Source organism: Diplotaxodon limnothrissa, linkage group LG7 (assembly GCF_057381915.1).
Source record: "Diplotaxodon limnothrissa isolate DT_005_m linkage group LG7, D_limnothrissa_male_GT1.1, whole genome shotgun sequence".
NCBI classification, from domain to species: Eukaryota; Metazoa; Chordata; class Actinopteri; order Cichliformes; family Cichlidae; genus Diplotaxodon; species Diplotaxodon limnothrissa.
This window is the reverse complement of record NC_140602.1, coordinates 69,257,843-69,280,185: the sequence shown is the minus strand read 5'-3', so window position 1 is coordinate 69,280,185 and position 22,343 is coordinate 69,257,843. Positions and strand designations below refer to the sequence as shown.

The following is a 22,343-nucleotide window of genomic DNA, read 5'->3' as shown; positions in this document are numbered from 1 at the left end:
ATCCATCCATCCATCCATCCATCCATCCTCCCATCCATCCATCCATCCATCCATCCATCCTCCCATCCTCCCATCCATCCATCCATCCATCCTCCCATCCTCCCATCCATCCATCCATCCATCCTCCCATCCATCCACCCATCCATCCATCCATCCATCCTCCCATCCATCCATCCATCCATCCATCCATCCATCCATCCTCCCATCCATCCACCCATCCATCCATCCATCCATCCTCCCATCCTCCCATCCATCCATCCATCCATCCTCCCATCCATCCATCCATCCATCCTCCCATCATCCATCCATCCATCCATCCATCCATCCATCCATCCTCCCATCCATCCACCCATCCATCCTCCCTCCCATCATCCATCCATCCATCCATCCATCCTCCCATCCATCCATCCATCCTCCCATCCATCCACCCATCCACCCATCCATCCATCCAAGCTCCTCCCATCCATCCATCCTCCCATCCATCCATCCTCCCATCATCCATCCATCCTCCCATCATCCATCCATCCATCCATCCATCCTCCCATCCATCCATCCTCCCATCATCCATCCATCCATCCTCCCATCATCCATCCATCCATCCCCCCATCCATCCATCCTCCCATCCATCCTCCCTCCCATCATCCATCCATCCATCCATCCTCCCATCCTCCCATCCATCCACCCATCCACCCATCCAAGCTCCTCCCAAATAACTGAATTTCTAACCATCTCTACAGAAGAGGCCAGCCACTCTTTGGAGGAAGCTCATTTCCGCCGACTGTATCTGTGATCCATCTAAGCTGCTTTCTCAGAGAGATGTATTGGACCTCAGCACAATGACACCTGCTGGTCTGAGTCTGGTCTTTTAGCTTAAAATGTTTTTGTGAACAAGTTCTTATGATATGGTAAAATAGAGAATTTTTATGATAAATCGATGAGATTGGGGAGTGGATCCTGCTAAACCAATCATTTGACATATTGCTTCATAGAAATGATACGACCTCCATACATGTCCAAAATGTTAGCATGTTTGCTGCCACGTCAAAATAAGTTGGTGAAATTGAGATTCTGAGGTTTTGTGCATGATTCTGGTTTAACACCATGGATGTGGGCACTGGGAGGTGCCTCCTCTTCAGAGACTGAATGTGTCCTCTGTTTCCCGACAGAATTAACATCACCACCTCTGCGGCTGATTTTTCTGTTTCATGTTGGTGACTTTGTACCAGAAGTCTCTAAATACGTTCTTGATCAAATGCTTTTTAAAACATCAAACAAAGACACGTGTGTTTAATTACTCACCTGCCATAACCTAAATCAGCGGTCCCCAACCCCCGGGCCTCGGACCGGTACCAGTCTGTGAGTCGTTTGGTACCGGGCCGCGAGAGTTGAGGCTCAGGTGTGAAATTTTTGGTTTTCAGGGTTTTTATCGGTTTCTAGCGTTATTTTATTATCGTTTTTATCATTAACTCGGATTGCATCCATCCTTCGCCCCCAGGCACCTCCTCCAGCTCAACCAGGATGGGATTTTAGACACTTTGTGTAAAGTTGAGACAGGTGGCATGTCTCACAAAGTGGCATCATTTCAAGCCCTGGGGTGATAGCTTTCCTGGTTTTCCAGATTTACTTAAATTTTGACAGATTTGCAACTCAGCTCTTTAGTCACACCCGCGTGCACTTTTTGAACAAATCATAAAATAACATATATGATGACGTCAGGTAAAAAGATGCTGCAGCCTCAGACTTGATCTGAACAGAGCTGTTTCCACAGTTTACTACAACACGCTTGTAAGATTTTAATGTGGCTGTTTTCCTGTTTGGGTTTTATGCTTATTGCCTTTAATGTATTTATATTTATTGCTCCCTCAGGTCCCCGAGGAATCCAAAGCAGAAGATCATCAAACGGGTCATTGGCCTGGAGGGAGACTTCATCAGGTAGGAAGAAGCTTCTTTTTTCTTTGCTGAAAATCCAACCGAGGCGTCGCAATTACAGCAGCAGCTACAGCGTTTCACATCAGATCTGTGCTGCGAGGGAGCGAACGTGTCGCCGCATCGTGCTGCAGTCGAGACATTCGCTTCACCAGACGAACTTCTAATCAGAGCAGCTGGCATCACCTCATGGTGAAAATAAATCACTAGCGTGTTCTCACGTGAGCACAAACTCTTCACTACATTTAGAAACAGACTTTTGTTGTCACCATATTTTTAGTCTTTATGATGACGGGACACGTCCTTCCTGCCAGTCTGAGACTCTCAGACTCTGATTATCTGCAGGTGGTCTACGCGTTGTAATTAAACGGACGTAACAGTAACGTTCCTCTATTTGAATAACTGTCACCTTTAGGTGTGTCTCTCTTTATGTGGGACTGCATAACATTTTAATGTCTTATCCTTCTGTCACACACACTGAGACAGTATCCCGTATTTCGATCGGCTCTTGTTTACAAAATAGTCTAATTAAAAAAGGTATTTAATCAGAGAGTGAAACATCTTTTTGCTAATCACTTTAACTCAGTGGAAAAACAGCATGCAGTGAAGGAGCAGAAGCCGTATCTTTACTGCCAGACACCCATCTGTTAGCCCACGGACAAAGCTGCTGAGAGTGAACTTCTTTGGGGAGGAGCAGGAGTGGACGCTGGGATGTCCAGCTGTGGCGAGGCCCACACAAAGCTTAAAGATACAGAGCATGCTCCTGCAAGGTAACCGCCGGAGATGGCAGGAGGCCCAGATAACAAACACAGGGCATAACCTAAAACTGGGAAGATCCACATGGGAGTCACAGGGTTGATACCTAAGGTAGACTAGGTCACTGATAGATAGAAAACAGTCCACTAACCAGTAATAAACAGGCTTCCTCCGTAGTGTCCAAGTGAAGTGTCTCTAAATGGTCCAGATAAAGGTAACAAAAACACCATGAAAGATAAAAGAATAATTATCAAAAAAAGAACAAAATCCTTCTGACCAGCCAATGATGGCACCTCCCCTTCTCCGAAACACCATGTACCCCCCAGTGTGCCACCCCCAGAGGACCCGTCTTTTATTTCTGTTCATATTTTCATTTTCATTCATTCATTTCTTTTCTCTCTTTCCCTCCTCCTCCTCCTTCCTCTCAGTATTATTTTAGTTATTCTCAGTGTTAGTAGAAGTAGTTCAATTCAATTCAGTTTATTTACACAGCGCCAAATCACAACAGCAGTCGCCTCAAGGTGCTTTATATTGTGAGGTAGATCCTACAATAATACATACAGAGAAAAACCCAACAATCATATGACCCCCTATGAGCAGCACTTTGGCGACAGTGGGAAGGAAAAACTCCCTTTTAACAGGAAGAAACCTCTGGCAGAACCAGGCTCAGGGAGGGGCGGGGCCATCTGCTGTGATTGGTTGGGGTGAGAGAAGGAAGACAGAAGGAAGAAGCACCCTCACAAGTGTACGGTGTGAGGCTGGCCCATAGCGTGCCTCACCTCTTGTCTTATGAGAGCTGGGATAGGCTTGGATAAGCTCTTAAGAAAGTGGAAGTAAAAGGAAAGACAACAACATGAGGGTTGGTCCTTCAAAATAAAACAGGAAGTAAATCAAAGTTGGAGAACACAGGAGGCAAAAGAATAAATAAAATCCAAGAATGTGTGTTTAACCACACAAAGGACGAGTAAAGACCAAGGAAAATGGAAACAGAAGCAGATAACAGACAAACCATCACAAAGAGAGGTCGGCGATCCTGATCTGATCACCTTGGTGTTGGAGGAACTAACTTTTCCATCATCTGCTAACACAGCTGAAACTGTAAGACCACACTTTAAGAAAAAAGGTTTAAAATGCGTGTCGCGTGCTTCATGTGTTCCTGCCATAACATCAGAGTTGCATTCATTTCTCAGAAATTAAAAACAGCTGTGGGGAATCACAGGAGGTGGAAATTTTAATTGTTTTTGCAGTTTTCACCGACTTTTCCCTGATAACTCCTAGTTTAATGAAAAATGTAGGCAGACGCGAACTTGCCATTAATTTCATAACCGCTTCATTCTCATCTCTTTTCGTCGCCTCCAACTGAATAATGAAAACAAGCGAAATAAACGAATGTGCCAGCGTTCGTCAGATTCAGCCCAACTTAATGAGTCAGGGGTTACTGAGTGACATTTACAACAACTGAATGTGTCGCAATAACTCACAGAAAACATGGAAAAGTGTCTGAAAAGCTCTTATGAGTGGTATAAATCAGCACACGACTACGCCCCTTAAAACATGACTTTTTCCTGCTTTTTGTGATGATTAAAAGTGAGAGAGACATTTAAGCCATAAATTAAATTATTTATGTTTGCAGTCAAAGACTTTCTTCTAATTCTGTGATGTTTTTGCACATATATTTACCTCCACAGGAACGGTTTTCTATATTTCAACATAAATCACCTCAAACTAAAAAGTTGTGAATTTCATATTGATGATAAAAGTCTTGCAAGGTGCTTTATGTAATATTTGAGACACTCCAACATGAGGAAGAACTGGGTCCGGCTCAAGCAAGGGCAGAAGGACGCGAAATAAGGAACCTCGACTGGAGTTTGGGGGGAAAGAGAGGAAGGAGGAGCATGGAGAGACCACAAAGAACAAACACGATGCAAGATGGCAATAACATACAGTCTGTTTGTGATAGTACAACAATTAATGGATATTGTTCACCAAAAATTGCAAGTCTGTTGCCATCTGTGGAAAATCTATTATTGTCTACATCAGAAAGGCACAGTAAAAATTCAGAATCGAGCCAGAACATCATAGATCGTAGCTTTGAAACTCAAACTCAGAACTTCCTCCACAAATCATCATGTCGTAGCTGCAGAATCGGATTTAACTGAAATATGATATAGATGCTCAGCAGCATTGCTGTTAGATAGCAACATAACCATACCATACTGGAATACAACCAGTTGCCAATAGCTGGATCGAGTTCCACAGACTGACTCAGATTGATTGCAACCTGCTGGAAATCTGAGTTTATGAGTTAGACAGCAGTAAATTGCAATCCTTTGCCAAAATGCTACGTCCAGGTGAGCAGAATCAACTTTTGGGGGGATTTGAAGCCTAATCTTGAAAGTAGAGATAGTGTCTGTCTCCTGAATCCAAACTGGAAGCTGGTTCCACAGAAGAGGGGCCTGAAAACTGAAGGCTCTGCCTCCCATTCTACTTTTAAATACTCTAGGAACAACAAGTAGGCCTGCAGAGCGAGAGCGAAGTGCTCTAATAGGGTGATATGGTACTACAAGGTCATTTAGGTATGATCATTGAATACTGTGTGAAAAGGATTCTTGATTTCATAGGGAGCCAGTGAAGAGAAGCTAACAGCCAATCAATACTGAAAGTAACACCTGTGTGAACCAAAGACAGGCTGAAATTTAAGACATTAGACTTGCTCGTTAATTCCACTGATGCTTGATTCTTCCCCCGGTTTGCCTCATGTGTAGTTGTTAGGGGCATGAACCCTGGACTTCAGTGAGACATCTTGCCTCTGGGTCTACAGAAAACTAAATACAAGAATAGAAAAATTAAAAGGAGGAAAAAAGTAGAATCAGAATCATGTGATGAATGAATCTTTGTTTTTTTTTGCTATTTATAGAAAACTTGAAAGGCTTCTAACACTTTATCCTGAACATCTCGTTCTCACGTTAGAGTTTCCTTCACATTTTTAAACATCCTGAACAAGCAGAGTCTCCAATCATCACTACTGTTGATAGAAAACACCTGCTCCTCCTCCTGGTGCAGCTTTTGTAAGTAAGTAAAGTAAGTAAAATTTTATTTATATAGCACATTTCTAGATAGACATCACAAAGTGCTTTACAGATATAACAGATTAAAAGACAAAAAACAAACAAAGTTAACAAAAAGCAATTTTAAAAAGATAAGTTTTTAGCTGTTTTTTAAAAGTAATCAATGAATCAACGGATCGTAGGTCCTGAGGAAGGGAGTTCCAAAGTCGAGCGGCCACAGTAGCACAAGCTCTATCACCCCTAGTTTTCAGTCTCGTATACTGAATGACAAGTAGGCCCTGACTACTCGACCTCAGAGACCTACTAGGGGCATAGGGCTGCAAAAGTTCAATAATATATGGTGGTGCTTGTTGTTGAAGAGCCTTAAAAGTTAAAACCAAAATCTTAAAATGGACTCTAGATTCGACAGGAAGCCAATGTAACTGCATAAGCAACGGTGTTATATGTGAATATTTAGAAACTTTCGTCAAAAGTCTTGCTGCAGCATTCTGAACGATCTGCAGACGCTCCAAGGAACCTTTGTTTAAACAAGTAAACAGGGAATTGCAATAGTCCAGTCGTGATGAAATAAAAGCATGAATAACAATCTCCAGTTCGGTATAGGATATTATAGAGCTCAATTTAGAGATATTTCTTAAATGATAAAAGCAGGACCGAACAAGAGATTTAACATGACTATCTAACGTAAGAGCAGGATCAAGGATAATCCCTAAGTTCCTGACAGATGGTTTTACGAACGCTGAAAGAGGACCAAGAGCATTTATTATACTGGGTCTATGTCTATCTGGGACGCATAAGAGGACTTCGGTTTTATTTTCATTTAGTTGGAGGAAGTTTTCAGCCATCCAGCCTTTAATGGTTTCCAAGCACACATTTAAAAGCCGCAGCTTAGAAACCTCCTCCGGCTTAAAAGATATATAGAGTTGGATATCGTCCGCATAACAATGGTAAAAAAATATCCTCAAAAGGGCTCAGAATGTGCTGGAGAGGGAGTAAATAAACTAGAAACAGTAATGGCCCCAGCACAGAGCCTTGTGGCACACCAAAAGACAGAGATGCAGAAGATGATCTATACTTAGAAACTGCCACAGAGGAAAATCGTTCAGAGAGATACGAGGAGAACCATTTCAATGCAGTCCCAGAGACACCGACCCAGTATTTCAACCTGTTAAGTAAAATAAAATGGTCAACAGTATCAAAGGCCGCCGTAAGATCCAACATTAAGAGAACAGAACATTTACCTGCATCACTTTGTAACAGAATATCATTAGAAACTCTAAGAAGGGCTGTTTCGGTGGAATGGACTTTACGAAAGCCCGACTGAAATTTGTCGAAAATACTATAATTATCTAAGACTGCTGTAAGCTGCTTAGCCACGATCTTCTCTAAAATCTTAGCGATTACCGGAATTTTTGAAATTGGTCTATAATTGCTAGTGAGAGATGGGTCCAGCATAGGCTTTTTTAACAAAGGATGAATAACAGCAGTTTTAAAATAAGCAGGGACTATGCCTGAAGCCAAAGAGGTGTTAATTATAGTAAGAATGCAAGGACCAGTAGAGTAAAAGACATTTTTGAATAGTGATGCAGGTAACACATCAAGAGAGCAAGCGGATAATTTTGTTGCACTAACTATTTTTTCCAACTCTGGTAGTGAAACAGGTGAAAAACCTTCTAAAACAACAGGCCGAGCTGGCGTGGGAGCAGACAGCGCAGACGCTGAAAAAGACAAGTTTTTCCTTATGTTGCTAATTTTTTCTAGAAAGAAATCAAGAAAAGTTTCACAATCTTCAACAGAGGAGATAATGGCGGCAGGTGGAGCAGGAGTAATAATATTAGTAATAGTATCAAATAAAACTTTAGGATTACCTCTGCTCCTTGCAACCAACTGAGAAAAGTAAGCAGCCCTCGCAACTCTAATAGCACTGTTAAAGGAGGCTAAAAGATCCTTTAAATAGAGGAGATGAACATTTAAGTGCGTTTTCCTCCATAACCGCTCGGCTTTACGACAATTTCGTTTTATAAGACGAATGTTGTCATTTAACCAGGGTACAGACTTAGAAACAAGCACAGGTCTCATTTTAATCGGACAGATTTCATCTAAGATCGAAAGACAATGATAATTGAATAGATCTATAGAAAAATCAACATCGTTTTGTGGGGATAATGTTAAATTAAAAACATCAGAGAACTTCTGTGCTGTGGAGGGGTTTATAGCACGGGAAATGACTGTCCGATGAACAGGAGACATAGGCTCGCAAAAAGACATATTAAAAAAGACACAATAATGGTCAGAGATAAAAATGTCCTTAGAACAAATAAAATCAATATTCAGACCCAAAGAAAAGACAAGGTCCAGTGTATGGCCTTTGTTGTGTGTGGGGCCAGATACATGTTGGATAAAATGAACTCATAATGCTGGTAAAACCCCTAGCAAAGGGTTCGGACTCATCATCGACATGTATATTAAAATCTCCCACAAGAAGCAATTTAGACAACCTCATAGTAGAGGACAGAAAATCACTAAACTCAGCTAAGAACGAGCTGTTTGGGCCAGGAGGGCGATAAACCAGTGCACAGTGAAAAGGATCCTTCTTTCCGATTTTGATGAGCTGCAGCTCAAAAGACAGAAAGTGTCCAACTTTCACTGGATGGCAGTCTAAACGGCTCCGATATGCCACCGCGAGGCCTCCTCCACGACCAGATCCTCGAGGCTGGCTAATGACAGCGAAGCCGTTTGGGCACATTTCAATAGTAGACGAATAATCCGAACCCCGTTGCCAGGTCTCAGTCAAAAACAGGAAGTCCAGATTTTTAGAAACAATAAAATCGTTAAGCACAAACGATTTATTCGCCAAAGATCGGGCATTAAAGAGCGCCATAGACAGCGGGGTGAAAACATTGTTGTTGGTAGAAGCTCGAGTTTCTCGAGCTAAAGGGCGTAAATTCCCGAGATCAGAGCCTTCATGTTCATATATTCCACTCACCGAGGGGATAAAAAACCAGTCAGCAGAAGAGTTTGGATGAACCCTTCTGAGATAACACGACCTCGGAGAGCCAGGCCCCCTCTATCCAAGTGGGGCCTTGGGAGACGGGTTCCTCTCCATATAGCTGTCATGTGCATAGGCAACAGAAAACGCCCAACATCGCTTTCTAATCAGCCCCCGCCGCCAAAGGAGCCTAAACTTCACCTGGCTGCCTGATCTCTTTCCTCTTCTTCTCCGTAGTCTACGGGGAACGCTGAAAGCGCTGGCCGAAGATTCAGTCACAGGCAGAGGGTGGAAGGTACCAGAGGAATGCGGGAAAAAGTGTGGAGAATGGAAAGTCCCACAAAAGGAAGAGGAAAAAACATCTTTGGCCGTCATTGACGAACGGATGGATAATAGCGTCAGACGGTCGTAGACCAATGCAGCCAGAACATCATTAAAACAGTTAAAAAACAGCAGAGTAGAGAGAAAAAACACAACAATAGAGCGAAAACGGCTACACCCGACAGCGGCAAAGCCAAACACAGGCGCCATCATGCCGGAGGTGATGGCCGGAGAAGACCATGTGGCCTGACAGAAGTGGACTGAAACTGACTTTACTCCTACACAGCACCCATGCTATCTTGCATAGATGGAGTTCTTTAGGTTGAAGTTGTAAAATGTTGCTTTTTTTGTTTCTTTCTTTGTTTTTTGTTGCCTTTTGCTGTCATCATGCCTTTTGCTGTCAAGAACATCATCTCTGTAGTGTACGCGGGGAGTAAATCCTCTCCCATCGGCAGAGTTTTTGCTCCTCTGTCAGTCCCAGAAGACGCCAACGTCTCTGCGATGACACTTTCAGACTGACTCACAAAAGATCAGGTCCATCCTGTCGCTGTGGGGGGTGTTTGATGGACAGGAGAGGGGATAACTGTGGATGTCTGTGACATTGTTGATTCATCAACCTCGGGCTTCAGATGAAGAATCAAAGTGTTTATACATTAAAACTGATTTTTGTCAGTTGTCATCAGAACTCTTTGTCTCCCAGAAAAGCATAAAGTCCAGAGCCGGCTGCTCCTCCTTTGTCTCTTTGGTTTCATCCAGTTTGCTCCTCTCTGCCCTCCGTTACTTCCTGAAACTCTGAAAGTCTTTATAAAAATCCTCACCCATTTCAGAGTTTTCCTGACTTTGTCGGCTCTAAATCTTTTCTTCATGGAGTATTTTCCACCATTCCAGGATCTCTTCCTGTTTTGTTTTCTCCAGACTTTTTGGCCTCAGTATTTCTCTCCACCGTCTTCATTGAATATTCGCTCTCATCAGCCACCTGCCTTACATCAGCTCAATCTTCAGCCTCTGAGTTTCCAGGATATATTTTTTAATGCATGAAATTGCTTTACGTAGTGGACGTGAAGCGATACGTTCATATATTCACCAGCTTATTGTCAGACACACTTTATCTGACACCATTTGTGGAGGCCAGTTGCACCCTCTGTTTGACCACTCGTTTGACGATGGCCTGTGGTCACACAGCTGCGTGCCTCAGCTGTGTTTGAACAGCCAGGCTTGCTATTCAAAGAAGTTATCACAACCGGAAAAAACGATGCCCTGAAACTGTGAGAAAATGAACCAAGCGGATAACAAGAAAAAACCCTTCTGGCATGAGTGTTGCGTTGGTGTTAAAACGGCGGGCGCCACGGTTCGTGCAGTTCGTGGTTAAGACACCTCAGGAAGTGACGGGAACACGGGAGTTCTGACACTCGGGGACAAACTCATGGTGCACGACCCTGTGAATGTGGACTACGAGCACTCTCGCTGCCTGATACTCGGATGCTGCAGACTCTTCCACTAAGCTTGTGAGCCGTAGCTTTCATCAGCAGCGATTTAAAGGAGAACCATACCCTGATTCATCTGTGAAGGTTCTCAATCATCCAGGTGATCGAAGTCTAAGGAGCTTGGAAAGAAAAGTGTGCAGATGTGTTTCTTAACAAGCTCCTTACACACAGATTCAAACTGAGCAGCGTTTCAGCTTTTTTATACATCAGATCACAGGATCAACCCTTTTTTTAAAGTTTTTCAAGCATCCTTCAGCTTTTACGCATTTATCCAGCCATGTGCACACCGGCTGAAGGCTGCGTCATTCCACGAGTGTGTTTCTAGTTCCCAGGTTGTAAATTTCTTCTGGATTCTTGTCAGCCTAGCAAAGTCAAACCAGAGAAAAACCAGAACTTTGATTGATTGATTGATTTCTGGAGAAATTTGTTCTTTCTTCTTTTTCTCCATCCATCCATCTTCTTCTACTTCCTTAATTCAGGGTCGTGGGGGCTGGAGCCTATCAGCTTGCGCCCTGGACAGGTCGCCAGTCTGTTGCAGGGTTTCCTCTCCCATTAACCGTCTCACATTATGATTCATGGGTAGACACACTACTCACCAACACTTTGTACACTGTTTAACTTTTTAAACTGCGTCATTCAGGTATGTGGCTGGTATGTGAGGCTGTTTCACGGCCTGCTGGACCTTTACTTCCCATCGTTCACCTCCTCTCTTTTACATTTCGAGCCTCAATGTTCAACATTTTCTTTTCTTTTCTTTTTCTTTAGATTAAAGTGTTTGTCTACAAGATGCATCACTTTATTGCATTGACTATAAAGCGGCTCCCGCTGATAATGGGAGCAGAATTGTTGGCATCATGTGTTGTGCTGCATTTACCAGGAGGCTGAACGCATTAGAGAAAAGGATTTTGGTGCAGCACACCATGAAACTAACATGTCAGAGTGCTGAGAGCAGTGTCGAGCTTTTTTTTCTCTTTCTTGCCTCAAACTGAAACTAGTCGTGTACAGCAAGGACCCAACACGCAGATGGGATCACAGCAAAGGCTTACCAGAAACTCGTGTGATGCCAGTCGACTCGAGCATGTACACACATCAGATAAACAGTGGAGGCTTACGAGTCTCAAGCAGCTCTGCAAAATTAAAATGTGGAAAGATGTACGAGTCAGTTGGATCATTTATAAATCCGAGCTCATGCGTGTAGTCGACCGCTTGCCTGTGATACGTAAAATGTCAGGTTGGAGTTTAAACTTCCTCTTAGTGCTCGTGGTTCTTTACACCTCAGGTACTCCCAGCCCAAGCAGCCATCACGTTACGTAGTGCAGTAAAACCCAGTCTCCCTCACAGGGTTGCTTCATGTCATTGAGATTTGCAGCATTTATTCATGCACGGCTCTCTGAGCTCTGCAGCAGCTCGATTCTTTCCTTTTTCAGCCGTTCTGTTGATGACCCGCTTTGGTCCAAGCTTCAGCTGTGGGACTGACGGGTTGGAGGAAACCTTTTGGTGCATTATGGACACAAATCTGCTATTTAAATCAGATCGAATTGTCCTGATGCTACATTAAGTCTTGAAATTGCACCACTGAACCAATGTAAAGAACACGTGAAAGTTAGGCTGCAGATTGCTATTTATATATTCTTGTATGAGTGCACTGTGTGTGTGTGTGTGTGTGTGTGTGTGTGTGTGTGTGTGTGTGTGTGTGTGTGTGTGTGTGTGTGTGTGTGTGTGTGTGTGTGTGTGTGTGTGTGTGTGAGAGAGAGAGACTGAGTCATGCTCTTTTTCCTGGATATCCTTCAGGAGGAAGTGGGAGCTGTTCTCAGCCCTGTTACGCAGCGTTCTCGTGAGGAAATGAGCTCCACAGTTCAGTTAATGAGACACAGCAGGGGAACAGAGCAGCCCCGGCTACTGGCTCTAATGAAGCAACTTCCTAAACATCACCGTCTGAACGTTAGACGGCCTTTTATTTATTACCGAGAGCATCGTGTCCCCAGACATTCTCTGTGGCCATTAGCATCACTGTCTTTATTTTTAACCTGTAAATTCAAAGAAAAGAAACTTTGGCAAACTCTCAAATCATGAAACCTTTGGCTGAGTTTATTTTCATCGACATAGGGACATGACACCGACTTGGACTGGTTTTGACAGCCCATAGTAACCATACTATGGAAAGTCTACTACCTCGTGAAGCAAATCTTCTTGGGATTGACCAGCCTTGTTTGGAGCTGTCTCATGCAGTGTAAATGGACTAGCTCTTCTACAGCACTTTTATACCCTACAGGCTTACAATTAAGAACTGACAGACATAAGAAGTTTGAAGGACTGCTAGAGGCCAACATATTCGCTTCTGATGCAGTTTAAGCAACAAAATTTCTTGGTCAGGTTTGCCCAACAAAGATATGTGGTTCAAACCGTGTGGTTTAGGCAGCAAAGGCATTAAAAGCATTAAAACCGCCTGTTAGATTGAGCTGGTTTGGTTTAAACCACAGCTGGGCTTCAGTCTTACGTGGGTTCATTATTATTTACTCTTAGCTGCTTTTTATTGTGTTTTCACCAACTGTGGGTTGGGTCTGATTAGAAATGGGCCTTTCTTATAAGCTTTGTCACACGATAAAAACCGCTGCCATGCTGTTATTAATTACACCTTTAATTTTTTTTCTTATGCCATGAAGTCTTTCAATAAAAACTGCAGTTACACTGAGTCAGTGCACAAACAGTTGGAGCAGTTTCCTCCTCTTGATGATTCACTGCTGAATTATCTTTAAAGTTTATGTCTTGAGACAGTTGGCCTATTCTTAGTTCTCCTTCAAATGGACTCGGTCAAATTTCCGCCCCCACGCCTGTCAATCACCTTGACGAGCTGTCATCTGCTCTGAAGCCGAGGCCAGCAGAGTCCATTAAGCCTCCACATTAGCTGAAGAATGAGACAAGCAATGCAATTAAACACCAACACTGCTCCACTGGGCTATTTTTTTCTGTCCTTCCTCTGATACTCGGAAAAGCAGCAATGGTAATAGGTAAACAGCCCCCCCCCCCCCCCCCCTTTTTTTCCCAATAAAAATGCACATAAAGATGTCTCATGGTCCCAGTAATGATAAGATTTTATGTCTCATTTTTATATTTCTTCATGTTTTTGCTTTGTCTTTGCACATCACAGTATTTTAGAGAAGGTTTGACCAAAGAGAGCTAAAATTACGCCCCAAAATGTGCTCGTATTACACCAATTTATCTGTTGTTTATTTAATTTTTTTACTGCTCACCTGGGCTCAGGTGCAGCAGCCTAAGCAGAGCAGCCCAGACTTGCCTCTTCCCAGTCACCTCCGCCAGCTTATCCACAGCAACACCGAGGCGTTACCAGGTCAGCCGAGAGACATAATCTGTCAAGTGTGTCCTGTGCCAACCCCAGGACCACCTCCTAACTCGACATGCCCAAACCACCACCAGAGCTGGCTCCTCTGTAGCATCTCTACTCTGAGTCTCTCCCAAATGATTGAACTCCTTGTTAAGATGTATGTGTCCTACTGCGCAAGTGTCCAGTGGGGGTGGGGCATGGCTACGCGCAGGCGGGAAAGGGGGTGGAGAAGTTTGGAGGGTCCGTTTTTTCTGTGGTTGTACAAAAGAAGGCGACCATTAAAGTTGGAGTTACTATGCCAGTTGTGTGATTATTGGAGTACCACTCCTCACCCCGTCTCTAAGGAGAGCCCAGCTACCCTTCAGAGGAAGCTGATTTGCGCCAATTCAATCTCTGTTGTAACTTTATCGCAGATTTTTGTTTGATAACAGCATTTTGGTTATTTTGTAAGTGATTTAAGTGTTAGCCACATGTTTAGTGAGAGCTGTTAATTATAGATTTAATTTTCTGCTAAAATTGAGCATTTAAAAGGTATTTCATTAGAAAACTGCGTTTCCCAGAATCCTTTGTGGTAGATGAAAGTTACTCAGGTTTTAGCTAGCAAGGAAAGTTTCGGGAAGCCATTATATGTTGCTCTGATGTCGAGCAGTTTATTTGTTGTACATTCCCCTTTTTGAAGCCTTATATAAAGACTCGTTTCTACAATTCGTGTCCGATCCATTTTTTGGCTAAGTGGATTCGCCACAATAATCTCGTTCTTTCGGTCAGAGCTGAGTTGAGCACAGGTGAGGGTGGGGACATAGATCAACCGCTAAATCAACAACTTTGCTTTCACTCTCAGCTCTCGTCAGCACAACAGCCCGGCACAGCTTACGTATCGTTGCAGCCACTTCACCAATCCATCTGTCGATTTCTCGCTCCCCACAAGACCCAGAGATGCCTAAACTCCTCCACCCAGAGTGGGCACTCCACCCATTTGCAGTTGAGAACCAGGCCTCAGACTTGGAGGTGCTAATTCTCATTCATGCCGCTTCACACTCAACTGCTACCCACTCCAGTGCGATCTAGAGGCCACCACCTGATGAAGCCAACAGAACCAACATTGAGGCAGTTAAACAGCTGCTTGGTCCCTGGAGTGAATGATTCACCCTGGGTCCCTAAAGGCTCTGGATGTTGTCGGCTGTCTTGGTTGACACGCCGCTACAACATTGCGTGGAGATCTGGGATGGTGGTTCCCATCTTTAAGAAGGGAGACCAGTTGGACCTTCCCAGATCCCCCTGTAGTGGGGGGATCCAAACGAGGGTTTATTTGATTTTAGATTTATTTTGGTTCAACTTTCAGCCCCTGTTAATTAAAGTAATCTTAAGAGGTTTGTTTATGGTTAATAATTATTTTATTATTTCTTTGAAGATGAGTTTTCTGCAGGTAGGGCAATGCTGAATTTTGAAAGTTCCTCCCCCAACATGATGGGAATTTATTATGGCTTTCTTATCTTTTGGAAAATTGCTGCAGGACTCCTCGATGAGAGCTTATAATGTGCTTGTGTTTCTTAATTTACTCCTGTTAAAGGACCATGGTATACCACTACTGATGATAACAGAGATATCGGTGTGAATGAGCCTCCTCCTGTTATTAAAATTAGAATTTCATGTCTGGTTTCTGAACACCAAGATCCAGACGGCCAAAATTGAAAAGCTGGAAAAGTCCACATTAAGTCGCCACCTAGAGTCAAGAAGTTTATGTTGTTCATGAGAAGAGAAGATCGGGTGGAGCATCGTAGCACCAAAGCTAATGAATTATTTACTTACCCCGATCACGAGCACGAGTATTGACTGAACAGAATGAGATCCATGGTGTTTAAAACATTTGAGGTGATTTGATAGGATAGGATGCCTCCTGTTTCAGCATAGGAAGAGACCAGGATACACATTTGATTGGATGGAAAAATAATGGCACTTAAACCTAAAATGTGGCATCTGCTTTAAAATGGACAGACAGCTATGAAGCATGTTACAAATGTAAAAGGTGGTCAGTAAAGTCTCATTTTTGAGCTTCTACTTCAGCATTTTGACCAACACCATGTTCGTGATTGGTTCTCTGTCAGAGTAAAGCCAATCTCACCATTCTGCACTTCCTGCAACAAGGACAGTGAGCATGGTGACTTTTAGTTGTAAATTTGCCCTTTAACCTCGAGTGTCTTCCAAACATATGAGGGTGTTGGTTGTTTGGTCCATAAAGGTTCATCTGCTGTTTAAACTGCTGAAGGACTCGTGAGCTTTCTATGTGCAAATGAAAGACTTCTTTCCCGTATGAAGACATTATTTAAGGTGTTATTGTGTGAATCGCTTGGTTGGAGCTGGAGCGACTCTTCATGTCAGTGCTTCCTGCTGGAAGGAGACCTTTAAAGCTTTAACAGACAAATAAACTTTATTGATGTGCTGCTATTAATTCAGATCCGCCGATTCTCCTGCAGCAGGCCACAGGTCGCACTTTGTGTGTCCTGACAGCACCAACGGGAGATTTACGAGCAGCGTGGGCTGTTCGGGGGCGAGTCTGTGAAGCTGTTGTTTCTATGTGGCGGGCGTTTCTGGGCTCAGCTGTGATTCATGCTGACCTGATAGGGTGGTACGGGCTGAGCGTCATCAGCGCCGCCTCTGATATGAAACCCATCACAGGCTGGTTAATTATTCATCCCATCACCAGCAGGTGACCTGTAATTTGCACAGAGGCGTCTGACTCCAACAGCTGACAGGTTGAATCACATGACGATGGCGTGTTATGATACGTGAACGCGGCGGTACGATCTGCCACTTCCTCTCAGTGTCTGGCGCGCTGCTGCAGGGTCTCGCTATGGTGTTTGCTGGTTGCCAGGCTGGCGCGTGCTGCCTGTCAGAGCGCGGTCGCTTTCTGTGTCACAGTTAGCTGATGTGACCTGATGCATCATGTGGGTGCTGCATGTGTGATGTTACCATCTGAATCAGGAGATGGAGATGATATACACGCTGGATGATTTTAGCAGTACTGTGCAGTACGACAGTTTGAGAAGTCTGCCAAAACCTTTGATCGATACTCTGATCATCACACGAGCTAAAGATCGTCCTCTTTTGTGTTTACGCTGATTCATTTTAATTCTTCGTCGACAGCTTTACTTTATTTGGTACATTAAACAGCCAATCACATGGCAGCAACCTCAAAGCAGATGGACTGCAGCAGCAGAAGACCACACTGAGACCGCTGCTGTCGGCTAAGAACAGGAAACAGGAAACAGTTCACACGATCCCATAATGGAAACACGTTGCGTGCGAGCTTCAGATAGTAGGAGCAGAGTTTGGTTTAAACAGCATGAAAGCTTGGCTCCATCCTGCCCCTCGTCAACAGGTCAGGCTGCTGCTGGTGTGATGGTGTGGGGATATCTTCCTGGTACACACCGGGGCGCTCAGAACTCCACAGCCTACCCGAGTGTTGTTGCTGACCATGTGCATCCCTCCTCCTCCTTCTGATGGATAACACACCGCGCCGCAGACTATCTTGTGCATAGAACATAACGATGAGTTCCCTGTACCCACATTACTTCCACAGGCACAGATCTCAGTCCAGTAGAGCAGCGGTCCCCAACCCCTGGGCCAAAGACCGGTACTGGTCCGTGAGTTGTTTGGTACCGAGTTGAGGCTCGGGTGTGAAATTTTAGTTTTTCAGGGTTTTTATCGTTAACTCAGTTTCCCTGGGTCTTTTCCCGTGTGTTATGAATAAATCTTATAATAATCTCACCTTAAAGGTCGGTCCGTGAAAACATTGTTGGACATAAACCGGCAAAAAAGGTTGGTGACCGCTGCAGTAGAGCGCCTTTAAGATGTGATTTTATGGGAGATTTTCATTATCAGTGACTGTGTGACGTCATCACGGACCAAAATCTCTGAGGAATGCTTCCTTGTTGAATCTGCAACATCAAGAATTAAAGCAGCTCTGAAAGAGGAGAATCAACTGCAGAATGACAAAGGAGCTCAGCAACTTTGCTTTTATAATGAGAATGCAACGAGCTGAGAACTGCAGCGCAGACGAGTCACAGTCGTCGGTGCAGACGGACTCTGATAGGTCGAAATATGTTTGCAGTTATCAGCAAACCTTTGCCGGTCTGTCTGTGAGTAGAGACCGGTTCCAGCCAGCCAACCCGTGCTGTCACCTTGTAATCGGAAGTGGGCGCCCAGGTCGAGTACACCTGGGATAGGTCACCAGTGTATTGCAGTGCTAACAGAGAGAAACAACCATTTATGTTTACATAACATCTACAGTGAAGTTAGAATCGGTAAATATTCTGAAAGCACGTCTAATTATCAGTATTTATTTGTATGAAATATTGTTCAGAGCTGCATGAATTTAGCACCAGCTTTCAGAGTTCATATGTTTTTATCAGAAGTACTTCCAGAAAGAGCTAATCCTGTGTCTCTGGCAGCTTTAGTACTCGGTTTGATCTTTACACAGGACAGTTCAGGAATCCATACATGCTGAGACCCACCTGTAAATCTCTCAGTGCACATATTTCCATCCAATTATGCTGAGCCGTGTCTGTAGTGTCTGACAGCCGATGTCAGAAATCATAGAGCAGACACGCGGACTCGTTAGGAGGGAAAATTAGTGGAAAACTTTATTAGCACTGGAATTTCCCTGCATGAACAGATGGAGATGTAATGATCGTTATCGACGTGTCCGGTCCAAACACCTAATCATCTGAACTGGCCTTGAGGACCGTCAGGCAGCTGCTGAAGGAGAGGAACATTGCGTTCAGGTCTGGCAACAGGGATTACTACACCACAGCCCGATCCAACCTGAAGAGAGGCATCAGAGAGGCAAAGGGGGACTATAGGAGGAGGATCGAGGACCATTTGAAGAGTAATACCAGCCGGCAGGTGTGGCAAGGCATCCAGCACCTAACCAACTATAAGATCAATCTCGGAGCTGCGGACGGTGACCTGGAGCTGGCAGAGGAGCTGAATATCTTCTTTGCCCGCTTTGAGACCAGGGTACCGGAGGTATTGGAGCCACAGCAGCAACACGCCACCCATAGCAGCACCACCCTCACCCTGGAAGAGCACGAGGTGAGGCGCATGCTGCAGGCTGTTAACCCGAGGAAGGCGGCGGGTCCTGATGGTGTGCCAGGTCGAATATTGAGGGATTGTGCAGGACAGCTGGCTGGGATCTTCACCAGGATTTTCAACAAATCCCTCGCACAGGCGACTGTCCCACTCTGCCTGAAGTCCTCCACCATAGTCCCCTTGCCTAAGAAGCCCCACATCACCGGCCTGAATGACTACAGACCGGTGGCACTCACCCCAGTGGTAATGAAATGCTTTGAGAAGCTGGTCCGCAGACACATCACAGCAGCCCTGCCCCGCAGCCTGGATCCACACCAGTTTGCCTACAGAGCAAACCGATCCACGGAAGACGCTGTAGCCACAGCACTCCATGCTGCATTAACTCACCTGGAAGAGCATGGTAGCTATGTGCGGATGCTCTTCGTGGATTACTGCTCAGCTTTTAACACCATCCTTCCACACAAACTGGTGGCCAAGCTACAAGACCTGGGGCTTCCATACAGCACCTGCATGTGGATCAATAGCTTCCTCTCGGGCCGTAGACAGAGAGTCAGAGTTGGCCATCACACATCCTCAGCCCTGAGTCTCAGCACTGGCTCACCCCAGGGCTGTGTGCTCAGTCCACTGCTCTACTCTCTCTACACACACGACTGCACTCCTCGCCACCACAGCAACATCTTTGTGAAATTTGCAGATGACACCACAGTGGTGGGGCTCATTTCCAAGGGAGACGAGTCTACGTACAGAGACGAGGTGGAGCAGCTGACGTCATGGTGTAAGGCCAATAACCTCCTCCTCAACACTTCAAAAACCAAAGAACTCATAATAGACTTCAGAAGGAAAAAGGCAGAGATCCAACCACTATTCATAAATGGGGACTGTGTAGAAAGGGTGGCAAGCTTCCGCTTCCTGGGAGTCAATATAGAGGAGAACCTTTCCTGGAGTGTGAACACCTCCGAGCTGCTGAAAAAGGCCCAACAGAGACTGTACTTCCTGAGAATTCTCAGGAGGAATAACATCACACAGAGACTGCTGGTGTCCTTCTACAGAGCCACCATTGAGAGTGTTCTAACTTACTGCATATGCATCTGGTACACTAGCTGCACAGGGGCTCAGAGGAAAGCACTCCAAGGGATCATTAACACCGCCCAAAAGATCACTGGCTGCCCTCTCCCCACACTGGAAGTTCTACACAACGCCCACTGTTTTAAAAAGGCCCAAAACATCATAAAAGACACCTCACATCCTGGCCACTCCCTGTTCGAACTGTTGCCCTCAGGCAGACGGTACAGGGCAATCAGAGCAAGGACTAATAGACTCAAACACAGCTGTTATCCAACTGCAATAACACATCTGAATACTACAAAAAAATGTCCATCACGCCACTCTTGTGTTAATCTATGCACGGTCTGAAGCATGTGTGTGGGAATGTATGTGAATGTTTTACTGTTATATCTTATTAGTATTTTAAGTATTCTATCTATTTTATTTATTGAATTTTATTGTTTTATTTATATTTTGATATTGCTAGGGATGATGCAATGATCGGGGACCATTCTTAATTTCGTTGTTCTCATGACAATGACAATAAAGTTTAAAAAAAAAAAAAAAAAAAAAAAAGTGTGGATCTCTCAGCAGCTGTCCACCTCGGCCTCATTAAATGGATGGAAAGAGGTGTGTGTATGTCACAGTAAAAATGTGACTGTGTGTGAGTGGAACATCTCCCTCATCATCTTAGTGACGCACACCAGCCCTCTGTGGAGAAGAGCCGGTGAAAAATCCACTGCTGTGTTCACACAGTGATGATGAGGCAGTTTGTAGCATCTGGAAGCTCTTCGAGGCGTCTGTGGCGTCACTCTGCGCTCTTTTTGTCATTTCTCTGTGGATAAGTACATTTGGGGCGAGTGTGTCCCAGTTCAGCCCTCCGAAACAAGATCCTGTCCATCTCAGGTTAGTCTGGGGACACGCCGGAAGACTTCTGAAGCTCTGTTATTAAAAAAAACTAAGTGGATCACAGGCTTGTTGGAGCTGTGTGTGAGTCACAAAGCCAAAATATGAGATATTTTAGATGAGGATGAGATCATTTTGAGCATGAATGGACTCTGTGATCATGCTTTCCTCAAGCAGTTGTGTGATTGTTTGGTACATATGATTCTTTTCTGACTTTGTGTCTCAGTTACCAGGTAAATTGGACGGTCTGAGTCAGATCTCTTTATTTTGGGTGCCTGTTTTCTCTCTTCGAGTTTCCACCACTAAAACTTACTCCAGGAAACTTTGGAGCAACTCACTCCCACAGCAGGAACCAGGATGTCATGCTGGGTGGAGTTGTTCATTCTGTGAGATGAGGCAGTTACCCCACGAACACACTGGACACAGCTGCCTGTCCAGTAAGTGGTGCAGAGGGTGTCAGCATGATCCATGATGGATAACAGCTTGTTCAGCAACAGAAGTGTCCGGTTTGCAGCCAATCAAAGAGCCCGCCTTCCTCATCAGTTTGTTCAGTCTGTCGGTGTTACCAGCTCAGATGCCCCCCCTCCTTCCCCCCAGCAGACCACAGCAAGATATACCCCACAGGATCTTAGACACAGTCATTCTCCACCACCCTAGGGTGCATGTCTGATTTTGACCTCAGGACTTCCAGGCCATACTCGGCACAGATGTTCCTGCTAGCATCTTGCACCCTGCTGTTATGTGCTGGATTGTCTCTGGGGCATCTTTACACAGCCTGCACCTGGGGTCTTGCCTGGTGTGATAGACCCCAGCCTCTATGGATCTTGTGCTCAAAGCTTGTTCTTGTGCTGCCATGATTAGTGCCTCTGTGCTGTCTTTCAGTCCAGCTTTGTCCAGCCACTGGTAGGACTTCTGGATGTCAGCCACCTCTATCTGCCGGTGGTACATACCGTGCAGGGGCCTGTCCTTCCATGATGGCTCCTCTCCTTCCTCCTCTTTCTTGAGTTTCTGTTGTCTGAGGTATTCACTGAGCACTCGGTCGGTTGTGGGCATCTTCCTGATGTACTCGTGGATGTTGTCTCATCTTCAACAGTGGTACTGACACTTATCAGTTCCCGGCCTCATTCCTTCCATTTATTATACAGTCTCAGGGTGCTGGGTCTGGGTTACAGCTTTCCTAGCGACCTCTTCATGGTTCCCATTTGCCTGCGGGATCCCCAGGTACTTGTATCTGTCCTCGATGTCTGCGATGTTGCCTTCTGGTAGTTTGAGCGCCTCGGTTTTGACTACTTTCCCTCTCTTTGTTATTATCCGACTACACGTCTCCAGTCTGAGTATCATTGCTGTATATCCTGCCGGTGTGGATGATGTGATGTCTCGCTCACTCTTGGCATACAGCTTGATGTCATCCATGT

The 22,343-nt window shown here is 44.7% G+C and overlaps 1 protein-coding gene across 1 annotated transcript in view; it reads left to right on the top strand.

The window, feature by feature from the left end:
* The window catches only part of immp2l (inner mitochondrial membrane peptidase subunit 2), a 208,388-nt gene that overhangs the window by 164,834 nt on the left and 21,211 nt on the right, over positions 1 to 22,343 (top strand). The window contains exon 4 of the mRNA XM_085358837.1: positions 1,867 to 1,932. Coding sequence (XP_085214963.1) covers positions 1,867 to 1,932 — 66 coding nt within the window. The remainder of the gene's footprint in view (positions 1 to 1,866; positions 1,933 to 22,343) is intronic.